This window comes from Manis pentadactyla, chromosome 7, assembly GCF_030020395.1.
Source record: "Manis pentadactyla isolate mManPen7 chromosome 7, mManPen7.hap1, whole genome shotgun sequence".
NCBI classification, from domain to species: domain Eukaryota; kingdom Metazoa; phylum Chordata; class Mammalia; order Pholidota; family Manidae; genus Manis; species Manis pentadactyla.
Genome location: NC_080025.1, coordinates 76,651,373 through 76,665,120, shown reverse-complemented (window position 1 = coordinate 76,665,120; position 13,748 = coordinate 76,651,373). Strand labels below are relative to the sequence as shown.

At 35.3% G+C, this 13,748-nt stretch overlaps 1 protein-coding gene across 1 annotated transcript in view; it reads left to right on the top strand.

Moving 5' to 3' along the window:
• The window catches only part of LOC118909104 (sterile alpha motif domain-containing protein 9), a 41,649-nt gene extending 28,730 nt beyond the window's left edge, over nt 1–12,919 (top strand). The window contains 29 exon segments of the mRNA XM_057504520.1: nt 3,104–3,200; nt 4,743–4,927; nt 4,929–5,154; nt 5,157–5,180; nt 5,183–5,315; nt 5,317–5,538; nt 5,540–5,560; nt 5,562–5,928; nt 5,931–6,026; nt 6,028–6,085; nt 6,088–6,261; nt 6,264–6,446; nt 6,449–6,565; nt 6,568–6,722; nt 6,724–6,910; nt 6,913–7,046; nt 7,049–7,355; nt 7,358–7,495; nt 7,498–7,716; nt 7,719–7,960; nt 7,963–8,033; nt 8,035–8,300; nt 8,303–8,374; nt 8,377–8,741; nt 8,744–8,824; nt 8,826–8,877; nt 8,880–8,961; nt 8,963–9,212; nt 9,214–12,919. Of these exon segments, the coding sequence (XP_057360503.1) occupies nt 4,751–4,927; nt 4,929–5,154; nt 5,157–5,180; nt 5,183–5,315; nt 5,317–5,538; nt 5,540–5,560; nt 5,562–5,928; nt 5,931–6,026; nt 6,028–6,085; nt 6,088–6,261; nt 6,264–6,446; nt 6,449–6,565; nt 6,568–6,722; nt 6,724–6,910; nt 6,913–7,046; nt 7,049–7,355; nt 7,358–7,495; nt 7,498–7,716; nt 7,719–7,960; nt 7,963–8,033; nt 8,035–8,300; nt 8,303–8,374; nt 8,377–8,741; nt 8,744–8,824; nt 8,826–8,877; nt 8,880–8,961; nt 8,963–9,212; nt 9,214–9,336 (4,542 nt within the window). The 5' untranslated portion in view covers nt 3,104–3,200; nt 4,743–4,750 and the 3' untranslated portion in view covers nt 9,337–12,919.
• Nucleotides 12,920–13,748: the final 829 nt, after the last annotated feature.

Below are 13,748 nucleotides of genomic sequence, written 5' to 3'. Positions count from 1 at the left end.
ATTGTGAATAATGCAGTAAACATGGGAGTGCATATGTCTATTCAAGATATATACCCAGAAGTGGGATCATATAGTAATTCTATTTTAAATTTTTTGAGGAATCTGCATAGTGTTTTCCATAATGGCTGTATCACTTTACATCACTACCAGCAGTGTACAAGTGTTCCCTTTCTCCATATCCTCACCAAGAGTTATTATCTATTGTCTTTTTTTTTTTTTTTTTCCAATTCAGCCTGGTACTGAGGCAGGCAATGTGCCTGGGTCCTCAGGCACCAGCCAGGAGGCTGGGGTAGGCCAGGAATCTGGGTCCTCAGAAACCAATGTGGAGTCTGGGTACATGGAGCCCAGCCCAGCACTAGTGCAAGCAGCCCAGCTGTGGGGGAAGCCTGAACCTGCAGGAGCTGGCCTGGTACTGGGTGGGGCAGAAGCCTACCACATGAGAGCCTACCAGGAGGCTGGGTCCACTGAGGCTTTGCATCAGGGTAATAATAGCTTCATAATGTGAACTGGGAAATATTCCCTCTTTTACTATTTTATAGAAGAGATTGCATAGAATCAGTATGAATTATTTGAATGTTTTGTAGAATTCTCCAGTGAACCTGTAATGGGTCTGGAAATTTTTCTTTAGGGGTAGACTTTTTGAATTAAAAATCCAGTTTTCTTTGAGCTTATGGGACTATTCAAATGATGTATTTAATATTTAGTGAACTGTAGATGTTTTAGGAGTAATTGATCCATTTCATTTGAGTTGTCAATTTTATGTGTGTTAAGGTATTCACAGCACTTCCTTATTATCTTTTTAATGTCTACAGGATTTAAAATAAAATCCACTGTTTCATTTCTGCTATTGGTAAGTTGTGTATTCCCTTTCTTATGCTTTTTCAGTCTTGCCAGAGCTTGTCAATTTCACTGATCTTTTCAAGCAGCAAATTTTTCATTTCATTGATCTTGTTTTCAATTGATTTCTGCTTTTCTCTTTATTATTTTCTTCTTCCTCCTTGCTCTTGGTGCATATTGTCCTTTTTCAAGGTTTTCTAGATTTTGAGGTAAGAGCTTAGCCTATTATTTTTGAGACTTTTCTAATACATGCACTTATTGCTAAAAATTTTCCTTTTAAAACTGCTTTAACTGGGTACCATAAATTTTCATATTTTGAATTTTCATTTTTATTCATTGTAAAGTATTTTTTATTTCACTTGAGATTTTTCCTTGACCCATGAATTATTTAGGAATGTTTGGTTTTAGTTGTTTAATGATTTTCCTCTTATCTTTCTGCTACCAATTTCTAATAAGATTCCATTGTGGTTGACAAACATATTCTGTATGATTTCAATTCTTTTAAATTTGTTCTATCACTTAGGATGTGGTCTATCTTGGGCACTTAAAAAGACTGATATTCTGCTGCTGTTAGACGGCATGTTCTATAATTGTGGTTTAGAACCTGTTGATTGATGTTCTTGTATAGCCTCCTAATATTCTGTCTTGTTGTTCTATCAATTGTTAAGAGAAAGGAGTTAGACTAACCAACTATATTTGTGGATGTGTCTAAAACTGAAAAGTTATGTGTCTGCTTCAAACATTTTACAGCTTTCTTCTTTAGTGCATACACTTTTAGAATGACTGTGCCATCGTTGGATTGACCTTTTATCATGACTTAATAGTCCTCTGTCTCTGGTAAATGCTTTGTTCTGAAGTCTACTATATCTGACATCAATATAGCCACTGTTGTGTTTATTGATTAATATTTGTATTATATATCTTTAGCTATAGTCTTATTTTCAACCTACCTGTATCATCATATTTCAAGTGAGTGTCTTTAAACACTTTTAAAATGGATTTAATTATGCCATTTTTAATCTGTTCTACCAATTCTGTCGTTTAATTTCTGTATTCAGGCCATTTACATTTACAAGAATTATTGATATATTAGGACTAGGTGTACCATTGTATCTTTTGTTTCTGTTTGTTCTCTGTTTTTCATTTCTTAATCTTATTTTGCTAGCTTCCTGTGTGTGACATGAATATTTTTTACAATTCCATTTTTATCCACAGTATTTTTCAGTATATCACTTTGTATAGCTTTTTGCAGTGGTTGCTATAAATGTTACTTTATATATATATGATTTATGACATAATGTTGTTCTTTTACTAGTTTAAGTGAAGTGTAGAAATCTTACTTCCCTTTATATCCCCTTACTCTATCCACTTATAACATAATTATCTTAAATATTTCCACTACATACATTTAGAACCATATCAGTGCCTCAACAATCAAATTTTAAAAACCAAAGAGAAGAAAGTCTATTATATTTATCAATATGTTTGCTTACTGTATGCTTTTTTTCCTTACTGCTGTTCCAAGGTTCCTTCTCTTACTGTTTCCTTTCTGTCAGGAAAGTTTCTTTAACCATTATTGTAGGGTAGACTATGTAGGTTAAACCATTTTATGTTCCTGTCAACAGTGTACAAGGGTTCCTTCCAGTATCTCCATATCCTCATCAATGTTTGTGGCGTTTTGGAGTTTTCCAAAATAGCAATCATCATAACGGATGTGAAATGATAAATCACCCTAGTGATTAGTGATGTTCATAATATCATCTTTGGAGAACTGTCTGTCAAGTCCTTTGCCCATTTTTTAATTGAGTTATTTGTTCTTGTTTTGTTGTCATTGGGGTGTAGGGAGATTTTTTATATATTCTGGATATTAACCCCTTAACACATACCTCATTTGGAAATATTTTCTCCCATTCCATAGTTTGCCTTTTCATTCTGTTAATTGTGTCCTTTGATGCACAGTTTTAAGTTTGATGTAGTCCCACAAAAGAGGCTTAAAGATAAGAATACCTAAAGCAATTTCCCCTCCCCCCACTCTTTTTTTCTCTCCCCAGCCTATTTTAAATTTGAGCTTCTTAATCTTTATAGGAAAAATTGCTAAAAGAAACTTCATTTAATTTATATTTTTTAGAAAGCATTAAGTCTTTTGGGTTTATGATTGTTGTAGTGTTTTAGGGGAATAAAATTTCCATCAATTTTGCATATCTTTGCCTACTTAGTATTAACATAGCTGTAAGGTATGTATTTAATTCAATTTCTATGCTTACAGGAGTTACTAATGAAAAAATAACAGCCTTAACCTTGAACCATTGCTCTGTCAACATAATGATGGTGAAGTAAGGTAAATCATTATGATGGAAGTGCAGGTAAATAATAGTTCTGAATTTGTATCTATCACTGGGGGGCAATATTCCTGTGCATTACTTCATGGAAGTGGGCCTATAAAATAATTTATTTGCCATAATACCCCAGGTTTATCTCCACTGTTAATTTTATTTTTCCCATGATGGAGTCATTGGAATGGCTCACATTTTGGGGGACATTTTTGGATTGTACCTAAAGCTGACTCTTATAATTTGGATTTTGTTTTTCCTAACCATTGCAATATTTCTGTAACCCAGATTGTCACTAATTTTCCAGATAGTAGTCTGTCAGCTTGCAGACCAAGTAGTGATGCCATTTGTTACTGTCCAAGAATTAGCTATTATAAGTCATTATGTAAAAAATTACTTTGATATAGTAGTAGCCTCCAAGTTCACCACCCAGTAAGCTATCCCAGAAGTCATGGGATAGAATGGCTCACAGACCAAATTAAGATGCTTGAGGCACATGCCTTATCAAATCAATAAAATACATGACAAAAAGCAGGGGGAAAGAAATGAGTGACACAGTTAGACAAGGTAGAAGGATCTTACTACCTGAGTTACATAAGTTCATATATCCTCTTCCCCGTCTCCCCTTCTCTCATCTATATTGGCATTCTCCACTGATTGTGTAACTTTGAAAATCAGATCTGAGGTCTTCCTAAGGGGAATCAACAGATAGAAGCCCTGTGTTAATGCCAGACACTTACTCTATAAACAGAGAAGATGCAGAAGATTCACTGTATGCCTGACCACAGCTATATCTCAACAATTAGCCTGATAAACTATTCTGGATTTTATTTATGTTTCTTGAGTAGAGGACACAAAAGATCAGAGTGGGTATCCCCCACAGGTGACCCAATTGAGACCTCAAAAGTATCAAATGCTTCAACTGTGTCTCATGAATAATGAATATCTATTTGACTCTGCTATCCCTTCCTAACTATGTTTAACACACACATGCTCTTTTTACTTTATCCACATCTATCATAGCAGGTTTCACAAACTTACTTGATTAGATACTTAGTTTCATATATCCTTATTTTATACATCTTTCTCTATTTAGTTTTCATATATCCTCTTTTGTTTCTCTTATTTTATATAACAGAATTGAATGTTTTAAAATAATACAACTAACACACATTATAGCAAACAACCACTAAAGAGGATGAACATCTCTATATATACTGACTGGAAGCATCCCCAAGATACAGTTACCGAATAAAGCAGGGTGAAGAGAACTGTGTATAGTATGTGGCCATTCATGTGAAAAAAAAAAGTGCTTATGTATTTGTCTTTGGTAGTATTCCTCTAGAAGGACACAGAAGAAACAGATAATGGTGGTTTCTTCACAGAAGGATAATTAGATGGCATGTATATACTTTTGAACTTCTAAAATTATATATATTATGCAATATGTTATGTATTATATATACATATTATATATATTATCCTATTATCATATATCCTATTGAAAAATCCATTGATTATTTTAAAAAATTCACTTACAGAAATACTAAGCAATTTTTCTTTTTCTATATACAGGCTTCAGAATGGCAGTGCAACTGAACCTGCCAGAAAATGAAAATGACTGGACAAAAGAGGATATAAATCAATGGTTAGAAAGTCATGAAACTGACCAAAACCACAGGGAAATCTTAACTGCACAAGATGTGAGTGGAGCAATCCTGAAATTGTTAACTAAAAATCACCTTGTTGGTATGAGCATTAACACACAAACTAGCTATCCAAACAAAACACCTACTCAAAGAATTGCAGAAAACATCCTCTGAAGATCCCATTCAGACTTGTAGGAGGAAAAAGGTAGTTAAAAATATGAACTCTGATGAAAGAGGGAAGTGGAGAACTGCAAAGCAAAAACAATAAGATAAAGAGAAGGCAGATATGGATGATGCCTCTGCAATGAGTACATTTACTGAAGATTCTAAGTCACTAAAAAATACGTCATGGAAGATGAAATAGATGACACAAGGAAAAGCAGACATCCATAGAACTGACCTGTGTATCATACCCTTTTGATGAATTCAGTGATCCACATCATTACAAATTGAAATTTTGTCTACAGCCCAAAATTGGACCACTCAGTCTCATTGATCCAAAATGAGTTCAAAGCCTTTGTGAATACAGAAACAGCCACAGAAGATGTTAAGATGAAATTTAGCAGTAAAGTTTTCAGATTTGCTTCAGCTTATTTGAAAATTGATGCATTAATTTTGGAACCAATGGAAAAATTGTTGGCACAAGCCACAAATGTCAACATCAAAGTCCTCACTGACTACTTCAGTCTCATGATCCACCAGTACTTTGAAGACCATCAGATCCAAGAAGTGCATTGGAGAGCCATGTTTTACTGCCAAAAAGCACTCTACCTGACAGTTTTGCTATTCAAGTAGATGTCATTCCAAAATGCTTTGAATGTGAACATGATTATTCCCAGGTTAAAATGCAAAGTTACAACAATAGAACATGGGAACAAAGTCCAAAATTTTCAGTCTTTGTGTGAGTTGGGGCCAGCTCTAAAATACATCATGAAAAATAATGCAGATTCAGAGCATATAAATTAGATTTAAAAACAACCGGCAAGTCTAGAAAAGAGACAGAAGAAAAATACAAAGTAAAAAGCAAATACACAGAGGAACCACAGCTTTTTAAATTGTTGACAGGAAAATAGGATTTGTTAGATAATTCATACTATGACTGATACAGTCTTTTTTAACCAATAAATGCCATCCGAATCACATGAAACACCCAAACTTACTAAAGGAAGTTAAATGGTTTGCAGTGTTAGAGTTTGATCATGAATCTGTGAGCAAGGGGGGTAGTCAAAGCTTACAAAGAAAGCCAAGTAGCAAATCTTCACTTTCCAAGTCATTTATGGAAGGGAAAACCACACCAAATGAGATTTCTAGTCTGGATCTTTATCAACAACTAAGCTAGATTTTCGGTAATGGCAGGTTAGACCCTGACAGTGAAAAACATGAATCCTTAGGTCCATGTTCCTGGCAAAGAGAAAAAATGTCTAAAGTCAGGAAACTGAGTTATTTCCTACACATTAAGATTTTGTGACAAGAGGGACATTTTTGGTGGTATTCCTATTACTCTTCTCCATGCATGACCCAAGAGATCCCTTCACTGAGAGCTTTTGGGCTTTCTACCAAGTTCTCAAGGTAATGGAAAATAAACTGTGCATTTGTGTACATTTACACAAAATGAACAAACAGCAAGATGAATATCAAGCCAATGTATTTGGGCTTTAAGTTTTGAAGAGATAAATGGCCCTGCTCTTAAACTAAACTCTGTGACTCAATTTTTACAGAGGTTTTTGCCATGTATTGGATCATCTACCATCAAAAGGAAGATGATACCATGGTGGCACTGGAAATTCTCTGTGAAAATGAATGTGAGAGTACAATCTTAGAGATGGAAAAAAATAAACTTCTTGAATTCAAGGTATCAGAAGGGGAAGACTTCAGATGAAATCATCAGGTATCATGGTAGAACTTCAATATTTTCTTCTGAAAACTATTCCTCACCTTTTGTCAAAAGAGATCAGTATGACAGACTTGAAGCAAAAATTCAAAACTAGACAGGTTCTTCTAAACCAGCACAAGTCAGAATTATTCATCAGCATCATTACCCAGGCTGTGGTGAGATTACTTTGGCCATGTATATTCTCTGGGAACTAAGGAAGAAATCAAGTGTCATGCTAAGAAACAGACAGTGGATTTTTCTGAAATTGGAGAACAAGTGACTAGTTCAATAAGCTTTAATAAGCTATATTATAACTAGTATAAATACTTACCTGTGACCATTTTGAACAAGCAAATACCTGTGACCATTTTGAAGAACAAGGTAATGTCTATCTTCTGCAGGCCTCTATTCAAATAACAGTAGCTAATAAGTACATTTGATATGAAAAACCTCTAGTCATCATCCTAAATTGTATGAAATTACAGAATCCTGAAAAAAGTGCAAAGATCCCAAACAGTATTGCCGTAATACAGCTATCTCCCAAAGAACAGAGAGCTTTTGAGCTTAAATTGAAAGAAATTAAAGAGTAACACAAAAACTCCAAAGATTTTTATTTCTTCATAATCATAAAAACCAATTTGAATGAAAAGCACATAGAAAATGTGGTCATATCCTGAAAGGACAAAATATTTCCACCAAGGAAGCAAAGTTCTTTTCTGGCTCTTGTTAATTCATGTGTGTCTGGTACCACCATTCCCTATCACAGTGTGAAAAGTTCTTAGAAATCACAAACAAGAAGGCTTTCTGGGAATGGAAAAGGACAAAACGGGCACCTACACTACAATTCTGATAAAAATAGAGTTGGTGGAAATGTGGCAACTACCATGGAATGCATATTACCACCTTCTGAGTGCCTTTTGCTTACTGCAAGAATTGAAGATAAACTATCACTTGAATAAAAATCAAACTATGCTGGATATGTTAACAGAAAATTTGTTCTATAATACCGGCATAAGGAAAACCACATTTTCCAAGATATGCAAGCACTGCTGCTCACAAGACAGCACAACAAAGATGAAGGTAAAACAGAAACTTGCTTCTCCCCATTCATTGAGGCATTACATGAAGATTAAGGGAGTGTGGCAGTTAAAGAAGTATTGTTTGAAAGTATTCATCAATTCAACCCAAATGCATTCATTTGTTAAGCCTAGGCAAGACATTTCTACGTTAAAGAAAAGGACTTTAGCAGTGCTCAGTGGGACAAATCAAGCAAAAAAACATAGAACCTGACAATTCTTATATGTATCTGAGATAAGATAATATAAGATGGTGGATAGAGGATAAAAAACAGGGACATTTCAGTTGATGATCTAACTGATCTTTTGGACTTTACAGCACATGCCTCAAGTACACTCAAAGAATCTTGACAGCAAAATGAAGATAGAGAGTATGAAGTGAAGGAAATGTTTTACCAGAAGTCAGAAAGGTAGTATGATACTTACGATATTGCTAGTTATCAAGGAGAGATGGAAGTTGGACTCTTCACAACCGAGATTCTCCAGATTATTTCTTTTTTTGACAATAAAAATGAATTGTCTGAAATAGACATGATCAGTTTACATCACAAAGTAGTGCTATTCCTAGAGATCCAAGCAATGAATTTAAATTGGCCCTCAATAACTTTATTCTTTAACTAATTTGCAGTTTTCTTTGAAAAAGTCCTCTGACTTTTTTCATGGTTATTTTGTTCTTCTAAAGCCCAGGAACAACAGTAAACAAAATTAACAGGCAGGCCAAAACTCAGAGAAAGTGGCTATATATTTTAAGAAGTATGCAGATATGTTTGGTCTCAGAGGAACCACAAAACAAAGTCTTGGATCAAAGCTTAGTTTGCCATTTCAAGTAGAGCCATATTGAAGAAGCCTAGACATTTTCAAAGCAGACACATTTTCTGGACTCCTGGAATATCTTTATCAAAAGTCAAGAATCACCATGGAAGATGTAGTAAACAATCATACTTTTCTCTTTGAACCATACACTGTCAGAACCCAGCTCCCCTAAAACAGCAAAATTTCACCTTGGCCAACATCATTCTCTACTATATTAAACCTAACTCCAAAATAATGAAACCAATCAGAAAAACTGAAAGATCATCTTCAAGAACTCTTGAAACAAACAGGACTGACATTGACTTCCTCATTTCCCTCTTATTCTGGCCAGAAAACCAACTAGATCAAGATTCTGAACAAAAGGGCAAGAATGCTCAGTCACAGGAAGGGGCAATATAAACATATGTATCAGACGAAGCGACCAATTGCATATTTCTTTCTTGGGAAAGGTAAAACTATGAACAAACTTGCTGACCGAAGAAAAATTGATGAATGCTTTGGAAAGACACCTGACATTAATTCCTTGTGGCCAAGTAGAAATGTATGGAGGGAGGAAAATATCCAAGAACTTCTGCTTCATTTAAAGGCATGAGCTGAAAATAATTAGTTCTAGATAGAATATGGAATCAATGAAAAAAATCACAATACCTGTCACACCTGCTTTCTTGGGTCAACTTAGAAATGACAGAAGCATAGAAAAGGTGTCTTTTTACTGGGATTATTCACTGCAGGCCCACTTGCTTATGTTAGGACACTGAGATTATTTAAGAGCTTAATCTTTTCCTTCCAGGAATGTGATCTCAGTACCACTTAAATTTTTTAAACTAAATGCCTATACTTTTAAATAGGCAAATTTGTAGATACAGCCCCTGGCTTTTCAGCCCTATACACACAATATTTACATTTCTTTTTAAGCATGTTATGAGTCCTATACAGACTGTGGTAAAATAGGAAGGAGTGAGAGATGTGGAAAGTATCAAATATCTTTGCTGGTTTGGATAACACCATCAAAGAAAAGATAAGAAGGAACTACGAATGGAATGCGTAAAAGTGAATGTAATAATTCAGCCAACTGGAAGTCTATCATTTCACCCAATTACCCAATGAAGGCAAGGATTAAGGAAAATCATCCACTTTCTTTTCAAGTGTGAAAGCTATGGTTCTGAGACATTACAGTATCTATGAAACATTTCACCTAAAAAAAAGTGACAACTTCTCAGACTGAGGAGCAACTTTATTCTTACCAGGCAGACCAGAAATGTACCATGTACTTGGCACTCAAGGACCTTTCAAAGCAGAGGACCAACCAGTTCTTTGAAGGCCATACCCTAGAAGTCAGTTGTTCTTACCAAAGTTGGACAAAGAATTAGATTGCCTTTTCATGCAGGACGAAGCAGTTGAGCAAAAGTAAAATTTATCTCTACAGCTAATAAGCTTATAGACATCACTCCAAACTAATATAAATACACCCAAACTCCAAGACTAATGAATGAAAAGGACTCTTGAGAAAAGGTTAATGAGTTCCACACCCAGGGGATCTCAACAAACTAGCAAGTATATATATGTACATATATATAAAACCTATGTGCTACACAAGCACAACCAGTGAGATACAATCAAAATGCAATTTTCCCTAAAAAGTTATGGATATGGGAAAAAAATCAATGGTTTGTAAAACTTATGTGAAAATGATAAAGAACTTTATAACAGATGAATCAGACTATCCCAAATCCTGATCAACATTAACATTTCAGAGAGAGAGCCAGACATTGTAGGCCTAGAAGTACTATCAGGGTATATACACCACCCATGACATAGTCTTGTCAAATAACTGAACCGGAGGCTGATCAAGTCTCTGGCTCTTACTTCTAATTTAAAGGAAGTACAGATGTTGGCTATGCTTCAAACTAATTCCATGTTTGGGATAAGGGAATGAAGAAAAGGAAGTCAATAGGCAATGTGGCTGCAACAAATTCAGACCTGAGTTAATTGCTGCAAGATGAATACAGGGGAGGTCATTATACTCTTCTCTCTTCTTTGGACCATGCTTTTGAAATTTTCTGTTATAAAACATTTGTAAAAGAAAACAAACAAAAATGCAATTTATTTCTGTTTTCACAATCCCATGCAAGTTTTTTCACTGGGGGAAGTTTTTCCTTTGCTCCTGCATGAAATTTCAGCTCCAAAACTTATCAGTTCATTCACTCTTGGTTTAAAAAAGAAATCCTCTGGTCAAATATAATCTCAGTTCAGAGATGACAATGTCTAGTCACATTTTTCTTTGGGACCACTTCCCACTCTGCCCCAGATTTTCATCTACTCCACATAGAACTGTCTGCTGGAGTCCTCTTGCTCTCTGAGGTGATTCTTTTGAACTTAAATTAAATTAAACCAGTGTAGGCAAGCGCTGTCTCCCCTGTGACCTACCTTGGGTACACAGGAAACACTCATGGATATTTGTTCTGCCATTGATAAGGAGTGCAATTAATTGCCAGTCTTGGGAAAAACATGCCTCATAAAGTCAAGGGGGCACAGGTCAAACAATCCAAGTAGTCCTCTTGAGGACCCCCTCTCTGTTGGGTTAAGATGAGATTCTTGTGGTGACTGGGAGAACTTTTGCCAAAGAGCCTCTTCATAAACCCTTCCTTCCTCAATGCCAGCAGTGGGCAAACTACAACATGTGGGCCAAACCCAGCTGCCTGTCTTTTAAATAAAGTTTTATTAGAACAGAGCCACACTCATTTGTTTAAGTACTGGCTTTGCCTGCTTTTGCATTGCAACAACAGAGCTGAGTATTTACAACATAGACCATATAGCCAGCAAATCTAAAATATTTACTATCTGGCTCTTTACAGAAAAAGTTTGCTAACCCTTACTCTATGCTGTCAACATTTTTATGTCTTTAATGTAGGTTAATTGTCTCACTAGTTCTTAGACATTTACTTTGAAAAAATGAATTTTTGAATATCATCTAATTTTAGTATCTGATCTCTATCATTTTAGGGCCAAAGTTGAAATTTAACAACCTTTTAACACACAAAATCTATTTTTCACATTATAATAATCAAGGTCCAATTTTCCAAGGAACAGCAGAGTAATGTGTGTGAGTTTTCCTTCTAGAAGTAAAAAAAAAAAATAAACAAATTATGTTGGATAAATTCAACAAGCACATTGATCTATCATAATTCTCTTTACCCATTTATCTTCATATCTTCCTTAGATCTATGGAATTTGGTCTTAATAAATAGAAATTTGGAAAGTGAGATTAGTAATTCACTCTTCCATAGGCCAGCAGCTCACAACTGAACAGAATGCTCTAAGATATTTCTCCAAGGGGGCATATTCTATCTCCCAATTCATATAGAGCCTAGAGGGAGAAGGCATCAAAATTTTTTAAACTGACCTCTTGAAAGTCATTGATTAGGTCATTATAAAACAGCAGTTTCCCAACTCAGTGTTCAAAAGGGAATGTTTATCAACACTAACAAAACAAATAGTGGCATGAACAAATGTAATGAACTTCGGAAAAGTACAAAATTCTGCTTCTGGCTATTTGGAATGAGGATTAGCAAAAAAACTCTCAGAAAGTAATACCAAAGGGAAGATGATTTATTAAACAAATAAAAAACTGATTTATTTATCTTAAAAAATGTACTTCATTTCCTCACTTATTTTTATATCCCTTGCTCCTCCAAAGGTTTCCCTGCTGCACAACTTGGAACACACTAGAAAGAGTTCACATGCACTGAAATGTTCATAGATTTTTTTTTCACCTTCTCTATTGTCAAGAAGCCCAGCTCCAGTTAAAATATGTACAGTATTATTCTTTGTTCTTTTCTGTATTTTAAAATTTAAATATGTATGTACACTATCATAATATTGTGGCCAAGCTTCCAATTCTAAGGCAGTTTTTACAGCCTGAAAGTCCTACGTCACCACTGAATATGTCTCCAGTAAGTCAAAAAGTGCATTTCCTTTCATTAGTGGAAGGAGGAAATTGTTCAGTTTGAAATCCAGAAACCTACCTTTTAGTAAGATGCTATCATCATTTATTTCTAGTTGCAGGAAATATAGTTTAAGCCCATATTTTAGTGATTCACTTAAGATGATGAGCTACAAGTAGGAAGGAAGCAGATGGCACATTCAAAAGAAGTCATTTGAAAAGAGTTTAATAAAGGAACTATTTATAAAAATATAGGTGAGGCTTAGGGAAGTCCCAAGGGATCAAAGCAATACCCCGGGGCTAGCTACTAACATCAGGAGCCTAAGCTTGAAGGGGCAAGAGACGAGGACCTGTTAGCAGAAGCCAGCAGCGGACATCAGGGAGAACTGGAGGGAGATAGGGAGCTCATCACGTGGAGAAGACTACCTCATAGTAGCTTTAATCTTCATTAGAGGGATGCACCCAGACTGAAACACCCTTCAAGGAGAGCCTAGGGAACTCCCTTGACCCTTGCTCCAATTTCCTGCCTAGGCTTCCCTTTGGCCCATATCCAACCAGAAGTTAGAGGGCAAGGGAGCCCCCGATATAATCCATACGGGTCAACTGGGTACAGAAAGGAGGAGAGAACATCTAGAGGGACAAGACATCCAATACAACGTAGATGAAATTCTTGAATTCCTACAACCATCACCAACACCAATTTATGTTACATTCTAATACTTGTGAGATGCAACAAAAGTATTGCATTGAGAGAAATGCATAGCCTTATTTGCTTATTCCAGAAAATAAAAAAACAGAATGAAAAGTAATCAATTAGGTATAAACTTAAGAAGTTAGAAAAAAATAAACTCAAAGAAAATAAAAGGTAGATTATAATAAAGATAAACCTAGAAATTAATGATACAGAAAAGAAGAAATGAGAAGAGCTCAATAAACCTAGACCTGATTCGTTAGAAAAACTAATAAAATAGGCAAACTCCTGGCATGATTGATCAAAAAATATACAATGAATGAAAAAGAAACATAATACAGATCAAGTTAAAAAGACTTCCTCTTTTAGAAAGATGGAATAAACATAATTTTCCCTGTCCTTCCCATTAAATACAAAAGATGGCTTTGATAGGTAGAGAAAGGAAAGTAGACTAGAAACCTTGGGATCAAAGAAATAACATGACTCTAGGGTCTGAGCAGTACCGACTGGGAGACCAGGACTCTCACCCTCGTTCA